This window comes from Oryza brachyantha, chromosome 5 (genome assembly GCF_000231095.2).
Source record: "Oryza brachyantha chromosome 5, ObraRS2, whole genome shotgun sequence".
Taxonomy (NCBI): domain Eukaryota; kingdom Viridiplantae; phylum Streptophyta; class Magnoliopsida; order Poales; family Poaceae; genus Oryza; species Oryza brachyantha.
The window spans coordinates 14,887,166-14,911,409 of record NC_023167.2 but is presented as its reverse complement, the minus strand read 5'-3'; the positions used below and the strand labels follow the sequence as shown (position 1 = coordinate 14,911,409).

The window sequence follows — 24,244 nt, the reverse complement described above, 5'->3', positions numbered from 1 at the left end:
CAAAAATTTGTGGTCCGCAGGTGAGTTGGTACAACCTTTTATATTTATAATGCATTTTGATGATACTTCTATTTGATTTTTTGAAGTAGTTTGGCCAAAACAGAGGGGGTGCTCCTATGGTCCAATTTGTCATCTAACAATTATGCACTTGTGTTGTACTTTTGCATATCATTTGATTGATGGGGTTGGGAGTGTTGGACCAGTTGGGATTTCTGGGAAAGAGTCACATGGGAATCCATTTTGATTTTTAAATACATTTGGTTAGAAAAGGCCTGACCTTGTTTATATGAATGTCTTTGTTGAGTTATCAATCAATATACATAAGTATTGCTGTATTGGTCACTATATATGGATATGGGGCAATTCGAGCGACCGGTGGTAATGTGTTGTCTTTGGTGTTTTCAGAATAATACATCTTCAAATTTGTATATGGCTTCTGGTGATAATTTGTAATTTTCATGTGATCATTTGGCTACAAGACATGGTATCATCACACGTTTTTTTTTCGTTTTGATTTGAACTCTTCATTAGTGACATTTCAGTGGTTCTCGCACTCTCTTAATAAATGGAGTATATACATGTTTTTCTACGATTTTATTTGTGTCACTCAGAAATTTGCATAACTGTGATCCCAGAATTTTCGTTCTTCCTAATAACATGTTAACGGATGGCAGTTTGAGAAAATAGCAAGATGCATGCATGCCATAATGTCACAATAGTTGTTATGCTGCAGTGTAGGTTTTTTAAGAATGAGCTCGTGTGCGGCACTGCTTGGAATTATGTCATGCGTGGGCTATATTTTCTTCTCTTCATGGTTAAATTCAAAACAAAGAATGTGTTTGGATATGTATGGAGGATTTTTATTTTTAAAAAACTAATGGCCTACAGTTGGACACTATACGCAGGTGTTGATCCCTTGGGGGATGTTTGGCTGATGGCTAAGCTAGTCACAATAGTCTCACTGTCTCAGGGTGGGAACGATGAGATTCAATCTTTTTATTCACTCAAAACATATTCATAATATTCTTTAATGGATTTAAAACAGTGCCTCTGGAATTTAAATGGACCAAATGGTTCTAATCTTAAACCTAGGATACATTTACTTATTTATAATGTATGAATTTGTGTCTAAAATTAAACTCATGTTTACCCTATAAAAATTTATTAAATTTGATTGAAATTTAGTGGGATGGTTTATTATGCAAAAGAGCAACTTTGTATAAAATGTGATCTGTTTATACATGTGGGATATATATATATATATACATGTTCTGAAAGATCTAAAAGCAAATGTTGTAAAATAAATCACAATGAAAAACCCTTAAAAGTAATTTTTAGATTATAAAGCTAAGCATAAAGGTGTAGTAAGTTGCACTATAGTCGCATGAAAGCACTTCCAAGTCTGGTGCTAAATATACACAATCTAGTATTCTAGTGTATTAGTGTCAAGCCTAAGACTAAATCTGGATGCACCTACCACTTGCGTGAATACATATTCAAAGAAAAACAAGAAAAGCAACCCGTCCGTCGACCAAAGTTTTATCCAAGAACAGCATGCGTCGATGACATGAACGTTGTTTTGATAATTTTACTAGTATCATCCAAAAGGTCGTAATCACGACGAGTATATTAAAGCTATGGTTGAATACCTACCCGCAAATATTTTTCTCAACTACCATCCCCAGTTGCTTACTCGCAGTTAGCGTATTTAGGTCGCGTTCGGCGAGGAATGCTATAAGTTAACTTACCTGACATGAAAACCGGAGTAATAAATTACTACATGATTAATTAATTAATAATTATTAAAAAATAAAATAGATTAAGATGATTTTTTAAAATAATTTTCTATAAAATTTTTTATAAAAAATACACCGTTTATCGGTTCGAAAAACTTACACACTAAAAACGAAAGAACTAACTTAACTTAGCCATGCGAGCGAACGCTGCCTTAGCCATGGCCCATGGTCGAGCGCCATGGAGTTGCCGAAGCAGGATGCGGCCCGGCCCAGCGCCCACGCAGTCTCACGGCCCACGTAGATGGGCTGAATTTTTCTTTCCGAATTCTAATGGGAGAAACTGGATGGAATCGCTGGCGATCCAAATGGATGCCTCAGCTCGGGCCATCTTTCCAATCCGAGAATAATGGGCTCCAAGGGGCCCAACAAGGTCGCTGCCGATCCAGGGATTTTACGCACACTCCTGTGATTGCTCCCTTCTTTCTCATCGCATCATAAAAGTGATAAGTGAATCCCTTTCATTGGTTAGGAGGGCTATAAAAACAACTCATGGATTACTAACTACGAATTTTTATTTAATACCGTTAATTCTTATATTGGATCATTCATTTTATTAAAAAAATACATAATTACTAATTGTTTGCTATAATTTTCTTTGTCATTAAAGAAACTTTAAGCATGATTTTGTTAACGCCAGATTTTAGCAAATTGTCGCTATGGATTAATCTATGATTAAAGACTGAATCAAACAGAAAACAGGGCGATTGGATAGAAAGACCATGCGGAATACGACTCGGAATCAGCCGATGGAGTATGTATCGGATAAGAAATAGAGTCCGATTGGGCCTAGAATGTTACAGATAGATTCGAGAATAATCAGAGTCCGTGTAATTTAATTTTATCTGTTAATTAGAGTTAGTTTAGATTTTTTTCTTTATCTCTAAGGTTGTTAGAGTCCGATCGGGACTCGTGTGTTAGAGATAGAATCTATCTAGGAGTTTGTTATTTTTTTATCTATATTATGAGTTGTATATCATGTCCAACATGGCCTAGCCTCAACCCGAGGATATAAATATGTATGTCCGGGATCATTGTTTTTCATCTACCAATCAATTAGATTAACTTTTTTTGGCGCATCGCCACCCTCTTCACCGAGGTTTCAACTCCGGCGGAACTTGGCACCTGATGCGGGGCTGCATCGCTTCGATCTCCGGTAGAGGGGTAAGTCCATCGTTCCGCCGGGCCACGATAATCGCTTGGTTAGATTAGGACTGTCTCGGTTCGATCTGATCTTCTAATCTAGTTGCGCGGTTGCTAGTTATCGTATCGATTTTAACTTAGATCACTTTCGTGTTTTGAGTTGATCTGGTCGACCACTTTGGGCGATCTACATGGGTTTGATAGTTGTTGTTTGACATATTCAATCTAGTACTGTCTTACGTGGGTTTGATAGTTGTTGTTTGACATATTCAATCTAGTATTGTCTCGGTTTGGTCCGATCTAGTAGATTGCGTTTGTCAGATGGTTTATATCAGATCGATGTATTTTGTTCATTGTTTTATCGGAGTACCAGCCGATAAGTTACCAGTCATCGGCTCATTGACTTGATAACAATCTAATCTGTTTAGTGTCTATCCTGACATTGCTAGGTTTAATCTTGAATTGTCTCGGTTGGGTCTGATCTTCTATGATTATTCTTAGCAATCATGGCTAGGTATTTTATGGATCTTGGTTGTTGGTCCGCCGTTTATAGCTGATGATTTTTGCCGATCTACATGCTTATCATATTTACATCAATATAGTAGCCGATTGCTTTACTGCATTACTTCTATACCAATCGGCTTGATTTAGTTAGATCGACAGTTATTTATATTGCATTGGCTTGGTTTTAGCCGATCGTAACATATGATTCATTGTTTATTCCAAGTAATTCGTCGGTTTATTTATTAGCATGATCGACATTCATGTTTCCTATAATCATATCGTGCTCGACTGTATACTGTTTTGGTTAAGTCCAATCTCTGTATGTCTAGTTCGAACTGGCTATAGGGGGCTTGTCCGATCGATAAGATTAATAAGTGACTTGGCGGGTTATGTTGAACTAATATTTATTTCAATTTTATTTCGATCAAGTTTCTAGCCGATCCAAGCTTTTTACAGCTGATCGTTCATCCTATCGGCTAACCGTTATAGCATCAACATCCGATCAGCCGGATTATTAGTTACCTATCGGCTCGATAGCCGATCGGCTTGTTTTACTGTTTATCTTGTCAGTTGCAGGATCAAACTGACTGGCACGCCTGCATATCATTCTAAGAATTTAGTTCCTGCATTGGAGTTGTCTAATATTGACTTCCAGGCCTTCGTGTGTGACACGTCGGACCACATTTTCGACATCAACGGATTTATAATTTTACATATATACATAACTTTTTTTTTGAATAAGACGAATGATCAAACAAAAATTTAAAAGTTAATGCATCAAATAAATAAACTTACATAGTATTTCATTTCACTATAGCATCATAGGGGGTGGGTGATTTTTGGCTTACTCAGAGATAAAGTTAGACAACATGTTTGCAAATCGAAAATAAATTATAAATAAATTTTTTATATGTGTTATTAGCGATCTTAAAGCTAAGACTAAAGAATAAATTACGATGAAAATAAGTCCAAATTCTACTCAAAGTTTAAGGTTTAAAAACTTAAATTATGACTATAATCAGAAGTGAGAAGATGTAGCTGCAACAAACAAAACAAATAAATAAAAAAAACTAACCATCGTAGCAAAAGTGACTTATCAAAATAGGAAACCACGTCATAGGTTATGGAATAGATTAAAAAATCGGTTATAAGAGCGAGAATTCCTCGGGTCTTTTTCTCTCTAATCAGATAAAGATGTAAGGACATTCTTTTCTTTTTTTTTTCTTCTTTACAATCTTCTGGCGGTTACCAATAGTAATAGAGTAGAGATCTGAAGTCTACTTTTGCGTATCATCACGACACACCCATTTTTTCATGAGAATTTTCTAGATTCAGGGTCCGCAAGCGTTATCTCTGCTATTGGGACATATAAGATGCAGATCCAACCAGAGGCGGTATGGACTCGAGCCCTCACTGTCTCATTAGTTGGAAACTTCTCCTAAGTCTTTATTAAAATTTTATTTCAATTAATTATGAATGAAAAGTGGAGCTAAAACTTTATGCTCTTTGTTCCGACCCCTCTATGGACAGATCGATTCTGGTGATTCAAAATGCACGTCGCCAGGATTTTTACTGAAGTTCTCTAAGTTAGAGAAGTATAATGGTAGACGGTAAACTAATTATAAGTTAATGCGGAGGAGTAAGATAATTAAAAAAAGGTAAACTAATTATAAGTTAATGTGGAGTAAGGTAATTAAAAAAAGTGTAGTTGATTTTTATGTAAGAGTTGGCTTTATCCACACTCTATAAAAATATATTAAATACGACAGAAATAGATTGAAGAAGAAAATTGGAACCAAGCTTATATCCAATCTATTATATTGATTATTTATAGCTGGTAAATTCGACTATTTATGACTCTAGTACCAAACTTGCTTTTAGGACACCTCCAATAATTAGAGATAGCATGCTATCTCTAAACATTCTAAAGACAACTTTTTCAATGGTTCATAATACAAATGACCCCACCATTCATCCTCACTTGATATTAAAATATGTGCAAGAGACTATCTCTTGATTAAGAGATAACTTTTATCTCTCTTCTATTAAAAAATTATATAATACATCTTATAGATAGTTTATAGATACCCATTGGAGGAGGCCATAGGGCATTCCCAACCCATAATACTAGATGTATTTTCCATAAACTTCACATCATTAAGAAACTAGTACCAGACACTACTATTCCAATGCAAACACCACTATTCCATACTTTAAATTTAGTGCTACTTATCTCACATGATATCTTGAATGTTATGTAGAAACAATGTCTCATGCAAGACATGGTTTCATTCTCTTTCCTCATTTATTCACTTGCCACATCATCTTTTATCCTATATGATAACTTATTTAATGTTATGGACACTATCCTAGTCATTGGGTTAGGAATGCTCATGTGGATTAATTATTGGATTTCGCAATAGCAGTGATACTTGCATCACTTGCATTATGATATGCCATTAATTAGTAGCAGGACACAATAATTGAACTGATGAAGTGCATGCAATGCGACTTGGCCCACGTTGATTATTAATTCCTCCCTCCAACAAAGAGTTTATTTTCTACCCCCTTTCATTTGTTTTTTTGAAAAAAACTTTATTTTTAGCTTAACTAATACATTGTGATTTTTAGAAAATAGACATGTGTAGTGAAGTTTGAAGCAACGGACGACAATTGAAGTAAAAAAAAAGATAATACTTTATTTTTTTACTTTTATATATATATATATATATATATATATATATATATATATATATATATATATATATATATTAGATCCTCTACTATCAGGTGAGGTGTAGCTACTCCCTACACGTCCATGATGGTTTAAAAATAAAGTCTCTGTGCGATGAAGGTTGACGGAGGTATTAACCTGTACCATTCAGATTAGCAATAGGGTACAAGCATCCAGTTTAGGGCTGCTCTAATTGTGTTTCATTGTTTGGTTTGGCCTGGCCTGGTTGGTGTGATTATATTTTAAGGACGCGCTGCTATGTGCTATCAGTCATCAAGAATTGGCCATTTCTGGGCACCGACAATCAGTTAACTGTTCTCGATTGTTTTGCCCTGAAATCGTCCTAATGAGAGTTTTCAAATCAGTTGAAACTGGAACCCCAGCTTGGTCTAGCGAGTTCCAAACATGGCTTTCCAATCAGTCGGTTACCGTGTGGCTAACATGATAACCGTGATGCGGTACGACAACGGTAATATCACGATAACCGCGCTAAACCTCGCAAATTTCAGAAGTAATTTAAATTTTAATTAAATTCTATACGGTTTCTCACAGTTTACCATAAAGGGTATGGGGAATCCTGATCCATGACCCACGGTGATTACATAGTGACTGCGTTCTTTTTCCTGATTATTATTTGATTTTTCTTTAATTTTTCCACGCATGTTTATCGACATACTAACTAATTTATTTAAAAAATCTATAGAAATTTAACATCTTACCTTTCTAAAATCATTTTTTAACTCTAAAGGCTAATTTCATCATTTACATCATTAAAAAACTATCATAAAAATCAGATAATATTTTATTTTCAGCTACCAAAGAACATAACCAATATCAATTAGTTTAATCAAGATAAAGAGTGAGTGGATCCTCTACAGTATTGCTCATAGACATGTGGGTCTTATAGCCCGTGAGTGAGCAGTATATGCTATACTGCAGAGGATCGGGTAAAGATCGATCGGCGATAAAGAGGGAGTGGATCCTCTGAAATACTGTATATACAATATTGCTCACAGACATGTGGGTCCTATAGCCTATGAGTGAGCAGTATATACTGTACTGCAGAGGATCGGGAAAAGATCGATTGGCTTAACATTGTCTTAAGGCAAAGCATGCTCTCTGTTTTTTTTTCGGTGGTAGCGGCTAGTGCACATTGGTGTTCCGTTTGACCATCCCCTCAAGCCATAGCCACTTCTGCGTGCTGTAACTGCTTGAAAAAAGCGACCGCCGGACGGGCGAGTTTTCATGGAGATCGTGGGCATGGAAGCCGTGCGGGCACACAAAGGACGTTTCTGGAGTTGAGGGCAAGCAACGAACGGTTGGTTCCCTTTTCGCACATGAAAATGTATCACGTAATTTTGTTTATACTTATGTTTATATTTAAAAAAATTAATTTTAAATTTATAATTGATTTTAAAATTATTTTATCAAAATTTATTTTTACTATTGTCTTTAAAATTACTAAAAATATATGTATAAATTTCTATTCACAAATATTATCTATTAGAAATATATCGTTTGATTTTTTCTACGAAACATTGAGATAATTACCCATAGTCGGACGATTGTTACATCTGCCCAAGCGGTACAAATCGGTATCGTCACACGTCAAATGTGCCGTGCAAAGTGCGACCTCTAACCCAGATTTCTACTGCTTTTGATCGAGACAGGCAGATACATAAATTGAGGAACTCTCGATAAAATTTATTGTAGAGATGGTACACAATTTAGCTTTCCGAATGCGCGTGTGTTTGGGCTGTCACTCTACCAGTGACCTTTTTTTGTTGTATCCACTCAAGTTTACTCCGCACGCCCAAAATATAATTATCTCTATCGTATTTAGCATATATTAATGTTGAGGACAAGTTGTATACAATGCTCTTTAATAAATAGAAAATTGATGATGATGAGAATATATATGGATACAAAATGAGAAAATTTGAATAAAATGTTATTAGTGAAAAATAGTGAATTTTCAGAAAAATATATATTTTAATATAAAATTTAAATATAAAAAAATAATCGATACATTTAGGAGTGGGATGGTTGTGGTTAAACACTGATTTTTTTTTATTTTTTAAACCTTTTTAAGAAATAGTTTTACTATTAAACCTTCCGAAAAAATATTTCTAAATCTGAAACTTTTGGTCACACCACCAACATTGACGTGACAAGACAACGCTGCCATGCAGCCTTTCCGACGTGGCATTGCATGATAGTCTTGCTGGTGGCGTGACAAGACAATATGCTGCTAGCCGTTTGGCTATGCCGACATTGGTGACGTGGTGAAAAGATTTATACGGTGAAAATATTTTTTCTGGAGGTATATTAATAAAATTATTTCTTAAAAAAATTTTAAAAATAAAAAAATTTCTTAAACACAACCTGCTCCCAGGCGCTTTGTGACACAGACATGCGGGCCCCAGTTCTCGTCTGGCCCACGCCCACCGACCAGTAGTGTCTCACGAAATCCAGTTACGCTTAAACTCACCGGTCGGTGGCCACGCGCCTCGGGGAAGGAGAAGAAGCAACCTGACCGAACCGGACCGGTCCCGATAAAAAAAAACCAAGGCGCACGTTCATCAGTCGCTCGCTCGCTCATGCGGCCGACGACGAATCGACCCGCAAACTAAAAAAGAAAGAGGGAAAAAAAAAACTCCTCTCCTACCCCGTCCGTCTCCCTCCCCTCTCTCTCCAGATCCGCACCGCCGCCGCCGCCGCCGCTCGATCCTCCGCCACACCTGCCGGTGCGAGCTCCGATCCGCCCTCCTCCCGCGCGGGATCCGCCGCCATTTCTCACGCTGTCTGTTTTTTTTTGTTCGGCGCAGGTCGGGAATTGGTGGAGGCGCCGGGCGGGAGGAGGTGGTGGTGGTGGGTGTGAGCGAGCGACGAGATGGCTGCGCCGCCGGCGAGGGCTAGGGCGGACTACGATTACCTCATCAAGCTCCTCCTCATCGGGGACAGCGGTTGGTGGCACCCTCGAGCTTAGATCTCCCTGTGTTGGCCTCTTGGCTTTCCATTTCAAAGCGGTGTTTTGTTGCTTGTGTTTGCGCGCGTGCCTCGGTTTTCCGTGGGATCAAAGGTGGATTGGGCGTACGAGCAGCACGGATCCTGCGAAAGTAATCGCTTTGATGTGGGGTTGTTTGCATGATCCGTCTTCCATGTGAATTTGGAGGGCAGATGAAAAATGTTTGCTTGTTCGGATTAGTTGCTGCTTCCTGTTCAATCTACAACTGCGGAATAGCTGTTTGGTGTCTTGGGGACCGTTGGAGGGAATACCGCTATTATGCATTTTTTTCCAAAGCAAAGTTGGTATGATGAAAATGGTGAGATAAAGAAAGATTTCATGAAGCAGTAAGTTCTTCCTTGGATGAGTATGTACTTGTAATTATTTTAGAGAAGAACATATGAAACTGGAATTGTATGCACGGTGTGCAAGACCATACGGGGAAACATACATAAGCATTAATCAATGCTTTCCTTTTCCCGCCCAAGCATGCAATAGGACAGAGTTTAAGACAGTATAATTGTGATCCTTCAGTTTGTACTTTGTAGTGGATGTGCGAAAACAGAGAAAAAAACTTTCATGCCATGCGCTGTCATGTCCTCTTTACTTGTCATGCATGAGTTGGATTTATGATATGGGCTATTGAGAGTGAAAACAGAGAATTCCTCACTTGTGTGAGGGTTTATGCTCAAAATGTGTACTAGCTGTCAGCTGTAAATTGGAGTGAAGAGTGAAACTAATGGATCAAACACTACAGCCAAATGAAATGGACTGTTGTTTGAAAGTTCCTTGTAGAAATTTATATTTTTGTATCTGTAGCTCAACTCATGTAGGGGCATTTTTGCTGTCACTGATGACCCCTAGAGCTTCCACTTTTTTCATAGTTGAGACTTATTGATTGATAGAACCAAGCTTTGTCTTCATGACAGTTGCATAAGCATTTCATGAAACTCTGTAATATAATGCTCATGCTATAATAGGCTTTTATCTTGGATTCATGGCTCAATCAAGACTCAAGCTGACTATTTGTGTTATCTCATCCATGGTTTAGTCTTTTACACATTGGTTTTGGTTCTCTCTAGTATTCAATGGACAGTATTGCTTCAACTTTTATATGCCTAGATTTTGGTATTTATACTTTGCCTTGTTCTAGTAGTTATTATTGTAAAATTTATGATATTTGTCACTTGCCTCTACAGATTCACATTTGTTACTGCATTCATTGAACTAATCATTTTGTAGTTAGTGGCAGTTCCTTAGACAAGTTTTATGCTGGCCAATTTTCTGATAATATTTCTTCATTTTCCTTTTCCGTTTCTAGGTGTTGGCAAGAGTTGCCTCCTCCTGCGGTTTTCTGATGGTTCCTTCACCACAAGCTTTATTACCACAATTGGGTATGTCTTTTGGTGTTGGGAAGACCACTCTACAGCTCCTACCCGCGAGCTTTTACATTCATTATATTCTCCACGCTGATTGTAGCATTTGTGCTCGTGCAGTATTGACTTCAAGATAAGAACAATAGAACTGGATGGAAAGCGTATTAAGCTACAAATTTGGGACACAGCTGGTCAAGAACGTTTCCGGACAATTACCACCGGTATAATGCTTGTTTCATTCAGTATATCAACCCTGTAAAGTTAAATGAGAACCTTTTGATCGAGTAACCACATTTTACTTCAGCGTACTATCGTGGAGCCATGGGTATCCTGCTTGTTTATGATGTCACGGATGAGTCATCTTTCAACAGTACTGTCTTCTTACATATAACCATTCATTAATTATTCCATTTTGAACTGTTTTGCCATTCTGACTTTTGTTTCATTTGACATACAGACATACGGAACTGGATTCGGAATATCGAGCAACACGCCTCTGATAATGTCAACAAAATTTTGGTTGGCAACAAGGCTGATATGGACGAGAGTAAAAGGGTACATCATTGTTTTTTTTAATCATTGGCATTCAGTCATTAGTTCTGTATCATCACTTTGAAGTTACTGATGGTTAAATGTTTAGTTTCCCTGAGAATTACTAGTTAGATTCTTATTTGTTTCTTATTTTTGTTGTTTCTCCAGGCTGTCCCTACCGCAAAAGGACAAGCACTGGCTGATGAATATGGCATCAAGTTTTTTGAAACTGTATGTTGCTCGCCTGAATTGTTTCATCTTTTCAGTTTCCAGTGAAAAAAAATGCTTTGATTTGCTCCATACTGTGCCTTCCAGAGTGCCAAGACGAACCTTAACGTGGAGCAAGTATTTTTCTCCATCGCACGTGATATTAAGCAGAGGCTTGCTGAGACCGATTCCAAGCCTGAGGTACAGATAACTGTAACTGCATATACTGAATTGTGCCTCAAACACCATCTTGTTCTATGTTCTAAGAACTATGTATTCTTGCACTGTAGGACAAGACAATCAAGATTAACAAGACAGAGCAGGGTGCCGATGCACCAGCAGCTCAGGGATCTACATGCTGCGGCTCATGAGGGATGCTCGCCTGCTGGACCTCCATGATCGCTTATTATTTGACATTGTTTGTTTCCTGCCTTGCTGTTATAGGAAAGAATGTCAAGAAGACACCTGTGATACAGATGTGGTTGTACCTATCTTTGCTTCCATTCTTTGAAGCAACTACTCATGCCTTTGACGTAGCTATTGCAATTGCCGGGTGGCTACTACTGTACGTTGGATTTCAGTCCGTTGAACCGCAAGCTACAGTGTGTAATGTAGTCCATGCTGTTGGGTTTTCAGTTAATCAATCGATGCATGGAATAGTGTGAAGCTGTTCCTGCATTTCTGCTCCTCTTTTTCAGTAACTTCTGATTCTGTCGTACTAGCAAAACATAGAAACTTAGCAAGGCGTGAGAAATAGAGCGAAAATGCATACTACTCTCTTCGTCTAAATATTTGACATTCGTCTGAATATTCGACACCGTTGATTTTATGATATATGTTTAATCATTTGTTTTATTATTTTTAAGAAATATGTAAAGATATATATATATATATATATACATAAAAATATATTTAACCATAAATAAATGATATAAAAATAATTAATAAACATGTAAATTTTTTAAATAAGAAAAATAGTTAAATATGTATAAAAAATTTAACGCCCTACAGTGGTGAGCTCAAAGGGGACAGCCCAGTAGAATCGTTGTTTGCGCGGGGTTCGCCGCAGCGCCGGGCCCGGCGTGGCGGCACTTGGCGCAGTTCTCCGACGGCGTCAGGCTCAGGTCCAAGCAAACCTCGCCGGTGCAGTCGTCTTCAACGTCGTCGTCGACCTCCACACGCGCCGCAGCGCCTGCGCCGCGGTGCGTGACGTCGGGGTAGGAGGCGTCGTCGCCGGGCGCCGCACGGTGCCGCCGCATGTGCCCGCCGAGCGCCTGCCCGACGGGGAACTGGACCGCGCAGACGGGGCACCCGTGCGTCGCCTTCGCCGTCGCCGTCGCCGTCGCCCTCGTGCTGCCGCCGCCCTCGCGCGCCTTCTCCGGCGGCGGCGGCGGCGGCGGCAGGAGAGCGCCGTCGTCAGGTGGCGCGCGCGAGGCGCGGTGCCTCTTGTGGCTGGCGCGGTGCCCGCCCAGCGCCTGGAACGTCGGGAACCGCCTGCCGCACGTCCTGCACTCGAACACGCGGGCGCACGTGCCACCGCCGTCCCGCGCGCTGCCGCCGGCGCCGAGTCCGCCGTGCCGCCGCCGCGAGAGCAGCATGAGGAGGTGGGCCGTGTCGACGCCGCGCTCCATCTCTCCAAGCTGCCGCGTTCTGCTCATTGCCAACCAGACCGACCACTCAAGTCGCTGTACGTGCAGGACGTCCAGCTCTTCTCTGTCGCAGCAGGCATGCTGTGTGCAGCACTATTTATACTGCAAAACGTGATGGATCCTGGAATGGAATGCTCGTTTTCTTTCAAGTAAATTTCAAAAAAGGTACATTTTTAAAAACTTTCACTTTCTACACCTTTAGATTTTTATTTCAAAAGCTGCAATAAATAGCCAATAATTTTATATAAAACTATAACCTGATCCTTTCGTATGTATGGCATATGGCCAAACTTACATAAACATATATTTATGATACATGGGTCAAAAACTTTTTAGACTAACAAAATTGTAACTTTTTGGTAAAATCATATACTAAATGCAGTTTTATGAAATATCCAATTAAAGTTACACCAGACTAATAATTTTACCAAAATAATTATTGTTATCTGACATTTAATTAAATATGAAACACCATACGTGTGGTACTCCAAGGGCCCGTTCGGTAGGTGGTGCATAAGTTAACTAATGTTTATCACGGAAAAAGTAGAATAAATTAATACATGATTAATCAATTATTAATTATTAAAAAATATAAAATAGATTAATATGATTTTTTTAAAATAACTTTTCTATATAATTTTTTTATAAAAAATATATCATTTAGTAGTTTAGAAAACGTGTGCACGGAAAACGAGATTGCCTTAGTTAACTAACGGGGCTGTCGAACGCGGCCGAGGTAGACCAAACGCGGCGGCAGGCTGACTGGTCCGCTGAACTCGTGTAGCACTCGTACTAAGGCCCGTTTAGATTGCAAAAAATGTTGGGAGAAGTGTTATATTAGATGTTGAAATGAGTTTTTGGACACGAATAAAAAAATAAATTTCACGTCTAACATTGAAACTTTTCTAGACGAATCTTTTGAGCATAATTAATCCGCAATTAGCATATGTTAGTTACTGTAGCACTTATGGCTAATTATGGACTAATTAGGCTTAAAAGATTCGTCTTAAGATTTTTCCGTAACTGTGCAATTAGTTTTTTATTTTATTTATGTTTAATGCTTTTTTAAGTGTCTAAATATTTGATGTGATATTTTTTTTTAAATTTTTTAGACCTAAACAACGCCTAATTGAAAAGCTTTCTAGATGCCGGTTTACATTTCCAACGCTGCGGTTTGAAGGGACATTAATTTAGCCAGCTACTCATCTTGGAGGGCTCACGTGACACGTGGCATGTAGCACTGACCTCCAGCGCCACGTAAGCTGGTATGGTCCGGCTGACGTGTGGGCCCTGTCGGATCGCCAAGTTGTACTTGTTCCACACTTCCACCTGATAGCGTTACCTCGCCGTCCGGCCGTTTCGTTTTTTTTTCACTCGAGGGTTGGTGGCATACTGGCATTGACCGAGTGCCGAGTGGGGAGTGATAGTTCACAGGCTTTTGACTTGGGTGATGTTTAGTTTATAAAAACTTTTTTAAAAACATCAAATTAAGTTTTTAATACATATTTGAAGTATTAAACATAGTTTAATTACAAAACAAATTTCAGATTTCGGCTAGAAACCGCGATACGAATTTTTTGAGCCTAATTAATCTGTCATTAGCACATATTGGTTACTGTAGCACTTATGGCTAATTACTTTTTAATTAGGCTCAAAAGATTTCTCTTAAGATTTTTTTTCGTAACTGTGCAATTAGTTTTTTGGTTTATCTATGTTTAATGCTTTATTTAAGTGTGCAAAAATTTAATATGATGTTTTTGGAAAAAAATTTTAGGACCTAAACAAGGCCTTGGAGGGGGGCTATGGAACTTGCACGGTTAATAATTATTCCCTCCCTTTAGGTTATAAGACTTTTTGGATTATATAAGTGTTAATGAATCTAGACACATATATAAAAAATATACAATGAGACATGGATTTGGAATTTCAGCAGCTTCCAACACACCTGGAATGGCCTTGGCCTAATTTTTTGGTCACATCTTGGCCGGGTCATATCACAGCCAGACCGGCATTGTTGGGAGAGTACCATGTTATCAAAAATATATTTAATCGAATGAACAAAATTTCACTTCGCAATTTTATGGGCTACTATATTACTTAACGATGCATCCAAGTGATTTATATGTGTTGATTCATATGTAGAGATGATACAGATTTCTCCCAATGAGTTTTATGGTAAGATAAATGTGTACATTAGGTTTAATCTCATGAAACCCTATGGTATATTACTGTTTTTTGTTTATGTGACATATTATTCAAGATGATTAAAACCCCGTGAAATCTGTATTCAGAATGGTCTAACAAGAAAGCAACGGCCACGCGTTAAACCTGTGGTTTTCTGAAGTTCTGAACTGGAATTCAGTAAAGCAGCAGCCGCAGCTGACCGGTGGTGAGTGGGTGATCTTCGGATTTACGGCTTCAAAAGGTTACTAGTGCTACCTCCGATGGCTGAGTTTGGTGAGCCAGGCTAGCCGTGTCTACGAGAGACACGGATATATCACCCTACGATTAGGAATGATAATGGGTTTAATTATTTTGCCTATAAAATTTAAATATCAGGTTAAAAATAAAATTATATAGAATTTTAAACTAAATTTTTTTAAGAATTAAATAGGGTCGTAAAAATACTCACGGCTTTCTCAATCCACCCCTTCCTGCGACACACGGAGGAGCCGCGTCTACGGCAAAGTGCAGTACTAGGTCAATACCTGCTCGACGTTTTCTTACTTCTAACTGCAAGCTTCGGTTTGAAGCAAATGGTTGGTTGGTTTGCAGACTGGTGGCGTCCACAAATTTTAAGAGACATGACCACGTTTATAATTTGGAAAATACTATGTATAAGATTTTTTGGTTTCGATCTTGGTACGAACGACGTGGATGACAGAAAAAAACGTAGCGGCGCTCATGGGTTATAAAGACCAATTAGAAGAGAAACGTTCCAAAAAATATCATAAGCATAGCAACACTCTTATAATTTATAATACAAGATCGGAAGACCGAGTGTATGATATAAAAAGACTTATACTATTATCTTTTCGTTTTCATTTTCATTTATACTGATGAGTCAAAAATATTTACTGATGAGTCAAAAATATTAAGGTATTGTTTGGAATATTTTTATTTATAATTCTTTTTCCAACAGTTGCTCTGTCTACATATACCTGCTAGTTATGCAGTCAGATACTCAAATCTAAAATATAAGCACTCTTAGATGTTCCAGTAAATAAGGTATTGTTTGGAACAACTCCAAATCCATGACCTTTTAGACTTTGGTATTCTTAGTCCTAGCTGCACAAATACATAGATCTAGATTCATAACTATATAACTAACATATGGATGAGTCTTTTTTCTATGTTTGATGAAATATAAAATGATAAATCATTTCACTTTAACCTACAAAATCCACATCTAATATACATCTTGGATTTGGAGCTGTGGAAAACAAATTATAATATTAATAAAATATTATGATATATTTTCTCTGTTTACATTATAAGAGTTTTTGATATTGCCTAGATTTATACTTGTGCTAATGAATATAAGCACATATACAAAACATATAAATTAATACATGTATGAATCTAGGCAAACCCAGATAGTCTTATAATATAAAACGGAGAGAGTACTTCCCTAAATGATACACTCTTAGTTTCACAATGTATAACTAATAACCAGATTAATTAATATGGATGCTAATAAATCTAAATATATATGCACACAATATATTGAACCATAGACAAATCGTGGGTGAGCAAAAGTACATGTGATATTTGTCAATTTGACACTTAGAACGGATGATACGTGGGTCTATTTATGTCTATGAAGTATAAGCGCAGGGTTATATCTACGAAACACCGGTATCGAAGCGTCAGTTTTGCAATTTTTTCGAGCAAAAGGCGGGCGTCAAATCGTGGAAATTCGGCCCAGTTCCCACGTGGGCGCCTGGGAGATAACTTGGGCCGGATTTGTGAGGCCCAGCAGCGAACGGAGTATACCAGTCTGCCCGCGGCCCGCCGTCCGCCTCGACTCCCCTTCGTCTTCCTCGGCTTGGTTGGTCCGCACCTCCGCAGCCGCCGGCGATCCGCACCACCGTGCTGCTCCCGCCCGCGGATCCACCCCCGCCGTTCTACATGGTAGGTGGCCCTTCCCCCCCGGCTCCTCTCCCCCCTCCATCCTCTCTCTCGATTCCATCTCCTGGCGCTCCAGGTGCTCCCCGTTTCTTGATTTGCCCCGATCCATCGCGGCATCGTGCGGTAGATTCCGAGAGACCCAGGCTTCAAGGCGCAGTCCCCGGTCTCGTCTCTTGGTAGTTTGGATTGGTAGGCGGTCTCCCGCTTTCTTGTTTTCCCGGGCAAGTGCAAATCGGGATCCGTCCGCCACTGGTGGCGTCGGTCAGTTCGCGATCCCTTCTCGTTGTTGCTAAGTTGATGATTGCTGCTCGTCCAGGAGTCCTGCCCTTCGGTGAAGAACATTCTGCTGCTGGACTCCGAGGGGAAGCGCGTCGCCGTCAAGTACTACACGGAGGACTGGCCTACTCTCTCGGCGAAGCTGGCCTTCGAGAAGTCGGTGTTCGTCAAGACCCAGAAAGCCACTGCTGGAGCAGAAGGTAACGCGAATCTGGCCCTTCGGCCTATGGTAGTGTGAGAAATAAGATGATTTTGCTGGTGATGACAACTCTCTATCTTCTACCAGCCCAATGTCAACTCTCAAACCGTAATTTTTGAAGCATTTGTTATCTTGCACTAGCGCGTTCTGCGAACAAGCTGTCTCATTTACATACACATTTACACAATCTTGATGTTGTCCAAGAACTATAGTTATCAGCATACTGGGCCTATTTGCCTATTTGTATCTTGATTGTGTTTACATTAATGAAATGTGTTGATGTGTCTAAGGGGATGTGTATTCTAGATGTCCTGAAAAAGAAAAGAAAGCATTCATTTCTGATCAGTTTTGCAAAGGCGCTAACCATGCACCTCTTTCTTTATTCTTCCATATAACAGCTAAGCCAGTTAGGTGCTTCCAAAGGGAATCTAATCCATTCAAAGTTCAAAAAATGACCACTGAAGCGACTAAAAGAGAATATTTTGGTCTAACCATAGTATTTACTAAATAACCTAGAAATGTTTATATTTTGGAACACAAGGAGTATTAGACATCAATATGATGTTTTCTCTTTTCAAAAGTATAAAATGGTCTTGTGGTACCCCTCTATTAGGAAAGTCGTAAATCCTAACGGAGAAGAATGTTAAAATTAGGCATGAAACAAAATAACAAATACATGCCTGCATATCAAAGGTAATCAGATTTGATTTCACGTTTGGTTAATGCTGATTTGTGCCATCTAATATTAGCTACTGTGCTTTAGATTCATATACTTTTCTAAAAGCGCTGTACAGAATATGGTTTCCAGGTTTTGCTGATTTATAGTTGTATTCCCGTTACACAATATCCACCAATTAATATGAGCTTGGACAATTAGATTTATTTGAATTTTATTCAAAAAAAATATTTATGGAGTCTTTTTTGTAAGTGTAAAATTTATCTACTTCAACTAATTCACTTTATGCATCTGCCTCCCCTTCCAGCTGAGATTGTAATGTTTGATGGCCACATTGTGGTGTATAAGTTCATCCAAGACCTTCATTTTTTTGTTACCGGAGGAGAGGAGGAGAATGAGCTTATTTTAGCATCGGTTCTTCAAGGATTCACTGATGCAGTTGACATTATTCTCAGGTTATACCCAGCCTATTTTTATTGTATCTTTTTTTATGACCTTTAATTTTGTTATATATTTTATATTTATGTTACTAACTGACTGCATGCATTCTGTTTTTCCTGTTTCATCGGTTTCAGAAATAATGTTGACAAAAGAACAGCACTTGAAAATCTGGATCTCATCCTATTATGCCTCGATGAAATTGTTGATGGAGGGTAAATTCTAGCCTTACTAGATATAATGTTTTTTTGTTCCTTCTCATTTGTACATTTATCTTTCACGTCATGCTCTATAATCACTCTTGTCAATTCTATTAATGAATAACATCTGTCTTATTGATTGGAGGACAAATTAATTCTATTAGCACCTTTACTTCGTTAATAATCGAGGTTCTGTACCTTGAATAAACCTATTTCGGGGTGGCAAAATTTTGACTAGGCCATGAACATATATACTTCATTCTGATCGTCTATTACCACTTGAAGATTTCAAAGTGATTCGACAATTCTTCACCAGCTTTCCTGTTGTTTACTAGTGCAAAGTGTAATAAGCTTGATTGTACTTGTTTTATTGAATGATATACACAGGATTGTCCTAGAAACGGAAGGAAGCGTTATAGCTGAAAAGGTGTCAGCTCATGGAATAGAGGGTGCCACTTCACTAGCTGAGCAGGTAAGTTCCAGCCATGATCTTTCTCAACTAAAATAAGTTGTACTCTTTTAACTAATGAGGTATTGCTCTGTTAATGCAGACTATAGTTCAAGCGCTAACAACAGCAAGAGAGCACTTGACCAAATCTCTTCTCATGTGATGTGCTCTGCTTTTGGAGGTGAAGATGAAGTAGCATCCCTTTTGGACGTTAATTGCAATAGCAACGACGGAACAGAATGTCTGAGTCGATTCGCCTGTAGATCGGCATGTTCCATTCATTGGTATTATCTGGTTCAGTTTGCGAGTATTTACAAGTTGCAAACAAGATTGTGAATTGTGATTGTTTCAATTTTGGTTGGTTATGTTCTTGGCTTGGTAGATTTATCCTACACGGTTGTGTAGTGGATAAATATATTGCTTATGGAGATAAATGTCTTCCACAACTTGCTTATGGTATATTTGCATTAACAGAGCAAAACATAAAATGCTTCTTGAATTCTATTAATATGCGCTAACCTATGCGTTGTCAATAGTACATGCAAATGCAATTAATTAAGGTATTACTATTTTCTTTTCCAAAATACTATTTAAATGCATGTGTTTTACTATGGGAAAATGAAAAGAATATCATAATATTGCCTACATAAGGACTTTTTTTATGAAATATGTTATGCATTTTTTTTGCTATACGGAACACGCATCTTAATTTCATTTTAAAGTGGCTATCTCTCTAGGATTTAGATTTAGTTGTTATGTTACATTAAGAAGTTCATTCATGGGGTAATATAAACCACAATGGGAGCGCATGCAATTAATTGGTGTACTTTAATTTCTTTTCCAAAATATTTGATAACCATGCCAACCGTGTTTCGAAGGAAGATCATCGAGGGTGCAACTTGATGGAGTAACGAAAAAATGTGCCTGAGTTGGGAGAGAATGTATTGTAGAAATATGAAATCTCTATAATACGACATGTGGGCAAATTGTCAGGCCAGGATTGTGCCACGTGGCACAGCCCACCGCCCAGGAAATGGAGCTGGCTAGCCCTCTGCCATGTCCCGGTCGTCTCTCCGGGTAGCCATCCTCTGCCGACCACCGCGTCCTTCCGCGCCGACGACCACCGCCGCACACAATCGCGACCGCGGCCGCCGTCCAGGCCGTCGCCGTGACTACCGTCGCCGGTCGCGCCGCCCGCCACCGCTGCCCGCCGCGATCGCGGCCGTTGTCGCTGCGACTGCCGGCGCCGTCGTCGTCTACCGCTGTCGCGACCGTCGTCCGCGCCGTTGCCCGACGCTTCCCCAGCCAGCCGCCGTCGCCGCCGGCGCCGTCCGCGCTCGGCGCCGTACCCGGCCGTTGCACCGTCCCCGGCCGCCGCCGCAGCTTCCGTCCGCGCCCAGCGACGTCCCGAGCTGGCCGCCGCTGTCATCCCCGGCTGCGCACGGACGCCGCCGCCTCCCCGTGCTCCCGCGCGGCGTCGCGCCTCTGTCGCCGCCTGAGAAAGAGTGAGGAAGAAAATTTCCTTCCCTGTTTTGAGTAGTTTGAGTAACATCATGTCCGTTTCTCTGTACAGTGGAAGGCGCCAAGATGCAAAGGAAAGGCTCAAAGCAACCAGCCAAGTTGCTCCTGCAGCTTTCAGAGGTGCTTCTATATTGGCCTTTATGTAACACTAAAAGAGTAGTAAGTAGGGAGCACATATTGAGACACTAGCTATGTGAACTTCTCAAGAAAACTAAAGTTCCAGGAGTCATATTTATCTTGTGAATATGCAGCCAGAGACAGAAAAACTAGATATGTGGCCATTTAATGATCTTATGCCCATTTGTTATTATAGCCTTGACCCAAGAGAAAAATGACATGTTGAAGCCCATGTAATGTATGAGAGAGCATTGGAATTTAGTTCATTGTTTATTAGGTACAGAATACGGACATATAAACACAAGGACAAATACACATCTACTCTGCTTTAGTCGTTCTATATGTAGGATGGGATGCCAGTGCATTGGTTTGTATACAGTTTATCTGGCACTCAGATAAACCAAAGTTTATTTTGACCTGGGACATTGCATGCTTACAATTATCTTTTGTCAAGTGAGTACCATCAGCTGAATGCTGATATGAAAACAGGAATGAGAGGAAAGCTTTTGCTCTTAACTGATGTTATATTGGTGAATAATATGCAGTTGCAACATGGGAAGCAACAATGGGACTCTACATGGAAGCAGGCCAGGTTTACAGCCAGTCTGCCACAAGCACATTTAGCCTTGTATGGTTTTAGGTGACAGTTTTTTCATGATTACCTTTTATACAGGATATCAACACCTCGGTGTCCCCATATAATTTGGTTGACATATCAATCAAGGATGATAATATCAAATGGTCGGATCAGAACTATCTGAAATTTCGGGTTAATGCTATCAAAGGACTTATTGCACTTCTAAATGGAGATCAGAATCAGGTTGTCTTTATTTACGATGGTCTAGGTATGCCTGCTAGATCATAGGAAAGGCGTTTTATCCAAAATGATTTACAGCTGTTCTTATCAGCCCAGCTGTTCTTTGTTGGATGCAAGGACCTCTGTGCTGGACTAGGCAATGAACAAACTGGTAAGCCAGTCCCTGAGACAATTCATTCTTTTCTGCAATTATTTCATACACGGTATTGATGTTTCTTGTAGAAAAATGCTGTCCTTTCTTATAGCGAATATATCCACTATCTTGGGGAGGGCTACACAAATGTATGAGAGGGTTCTGGAAACATTAATCACACAAGACATGTCTGGAAAATTTTTATCAGCATGTAACATGGTTCCAGAGGAGGTTTCTCTTGGGGCAACCTGTTCATATGGCCAGCTCTTATCACATTCTGGGTAAGATGCTGATTTCTGAGTCTTGTATGTTGTCATTTTTACTCCAAATGTTATATCGATAACCTTGAAAGCGTGCTTTTCGAAATGTACTGATTTTGTATCCCCCTTAATGGAGGTTCCAGCTTCCAACACAGAACATTTTATGTTTTCCTTTGAATTCAGGAAGTTCAATGAGGCAGAGGATTATCTCACAAGGGCGCTAAAGAAGGCTGAAGAGAAATTTGGTTTGGCACGCATACTTATTAAATAGTACCTGGCAGTAATAGCATTGAATCAATTGCTAGAAGTTACCTATACTGTAAGCTTTTCATCCATGCAGGTGCAAATCACCCTGTGTTGACTTGTGTAGATAGAATGTACAAACTGAAAGCAAAATCGGAAGGAGAGATAGAAAGAAAGAGAAAAAAAAAAAGAGGGAGAGAAAGAGATTGAGAGGAAGGAAAAAAGAGAAGAGGATGGCATATGAGGCTCAGTTATCATAGACTCAGAATAGAGAGAATGAATGAATATACTGTTGAAGTAAAAAACAAATTTGAGTGGATAAATAAATTTTTTAAACATATAAATATACTCCCTCCGGTCAACATATTTATCATTTAGGATAAGATTTGATTAAACTTCTAAAATTCCACCATCGATTATTTCTTAAATGCTTAGTTTAAATATAATACAAATGATATATATAGATTCTTCTAAAAAAGTATTATCATAATATCATAGACTTATCAGGTAGAAACTTGTTTATCGAAATTTTAGAAGTTTGATCAAATCTTGTTCTAAAATAACAAATATTTTTTGCCGGAGAGAGCACAGTGTAAACATGGATATAAAAAAGAAGTAAAATTTGAGTACATTAAAAGATACAAAAGTAATCAATATAGAAGTTGAGTCATTACTTGCTAATAAATCGGCTCAAAATGTATAATATCTCTGCATACTTGAGTTTATTAATATAAATGTATCAACTCCTTGATCATACTTTTCCGGGTTCTGTTTATGATCTTCAACTAAACATCAGTCCTTATAACGCTGGCTGGCGCGGCAACGTCGCGCGTCCTTTCTAGTTTTTTAATGAAATTATAGTTCTACTTACAAAAAGAGAGTATATAGAGTATAGTTATCAAGTTTTAAAATTGACCGTACACCTGTCTAATACTCTATAGCCAATTATTAATCACCTTGACCAAAAAACCGTCCAAAACTCTGGTCGAACTTTAGATAAACGTATCCGAAATATGTCTGCTGCTCGTGGAGACGCCCCCACTTCAATTCATTCAGTTGAAGTCGTAGTGCATTGCATTGCCAACGACGCATCTATCAAAGAATTCGACTTATTTATCTATTTGTTTCCTGTCATATAAGTGGCTTTTCCGAGCAATGGCTTACCTTTCACACAGAAGGTTGAAGCCAATATACATTTGCATTTACAAGAAAACATTACTTATGAATAAATGGTCACATATAAGTATTCTTCCAATAATTAAAGATATGGTTATACCGAACATCAAGGTAATATCATCGACAATATTATAATTTTAATAAAATATGTGTGCACGTGTATATGGTAACATAGTTGGTTTGATCAGTCTATACTTCTTACTAACGTCATCAATAATATTTTAACATATATATTAGATGCATGCACACGTGTACATGATATCACGAGCTGTTGCATGCGTCCAATTGTACTCTTAGCAAAAGGCACACATGTCGTGGCCCATACCTCCGGCAGCCGTGATGACATGCATGATCATCGTCAGGATGATCATCTCACGGTCTCGGGGCGATGCGAAACCTGAAATATGGCTGCTGCACTAGAGACACTCCACTTCAATTCATGCAGTCATAGTCGTAGGAATAAAATGCATAGCATTGATATTTTGATATTGCTGATTTATCTCGTGTATCTCAAATCATTTGACCCGCATTACCTATTTTTTCATGCCATATGGGTGGTTTTTTAAGAAATATTATATTTATATGTAAGGTTGAAGCCAATATATATTTACATTTACGAAATTTATTTCGCTAGAAAACACTATTTTCTTATGTTAATGCTTACC

The 24,244-nt window shown here is 38.8% G+C and overlaps 4 protein-coding genes across 4 annotated transcripts; 3 read left to right on the top strand and 1 right to left on the bottom strand.

Annotated features, from left to right (window-relative positions):
• Window positions 1–8,743: 8,743 nt before the first annotated feature.
• On the top strand, window positions 8,744–11,996 carry LOC102715208 (ras-related protein RABE1c). The gene is made up of 9 exons (XM_006654455.3): window positions 8,744–8,921; window positions 9,003–9,140; window positions 10,503–10,575; window positions 10,678–10,778; window positions 10,862–10,927; window positions 11,015–11,112; window positions 11,257–11,319; window positions 11,404–11,496; window positions 11,586–11,996. Exons 2-9 carry the CDS (start codon window positions 9,068–9,070, stop codon window positions 11,664–11,666), a joined length of 648 nt encoding a protein of 215 aa, XP_006654518.1. The 5' UTR covers window positions 8,744–8,921; window positions 9,003–9,067; the 3' UTR covers window positions 11,667–11,996.
• Window positions 11,997–12,314: 318 nt separating this feature from the next.
• LOC121054486 (zinc finger protein ZAT11-like) lies at window positions 12,315–12,953 on the bottom strand. Its single transcript, XM_040524376.1, has one exon. It carries the CDS (start codon window positions 12,951–12,953, stop codon window positions 12,315–12,317), a length of 639 nt encoding a protein of 212 aa, XP_040380310.1.
• Window positions 12,954–16,975: 4,022 nt separating this feature from the next.
• Window positions 16,976–19,814, top strand: LOC102712728 (coatomer subunit zeta-1). The gene is made up of 6 exons (XM_015837248.1): window positions 16,976–17,078; window positions 17,392–17,551; window positions 18,534–18,681; window positions 18,802–18,879; window positions 19,252–19,336; window positions 19,416–19,814. Exons 1-6 carry the CDS (start codon window positions 17,076–17,078, stop codon window positions 19,473–19,475), a joined length of 534 nt encoding a protein of 177 aa, XP_015692734.1. The 5' UTR covers window positions 16,976–17,075; the 3' UTR covers window positions 19,476–19,814.
• An 866-nt stretch (window positions 19,815–20,680) lies between these two features.
• LOC102714920 lies at window positions 20,681–22,688 on the top strand. The gene is made up of 8 exons (XM_040523820.1): window positions 20,681–20,817; window positions 20,886–20,953; window positions 21,496–21,542; window positions 21,624–21,770; window positions 21,864–21,918; window positions 22,013–22,181; window positions 22,344–22,405; window positions 22,501–22,688. Exons 3-8 carry the CDS (start codon window positions 21,516–21,518, stop codon window positions 22,611–22,613), a joined length of 573 nt encoding a protein of 190 aa, XP_040379754.1. The 5' UTR covers window positions 20,681–20,817; window positions 20,886–20,953; window positions 21,496–21,515; the 3' UTR covers window positions 22,614–22,688.
• The last annotated feature ends 1,556 nt before the right edge of the window (window positions 22,689–24,244 follow it).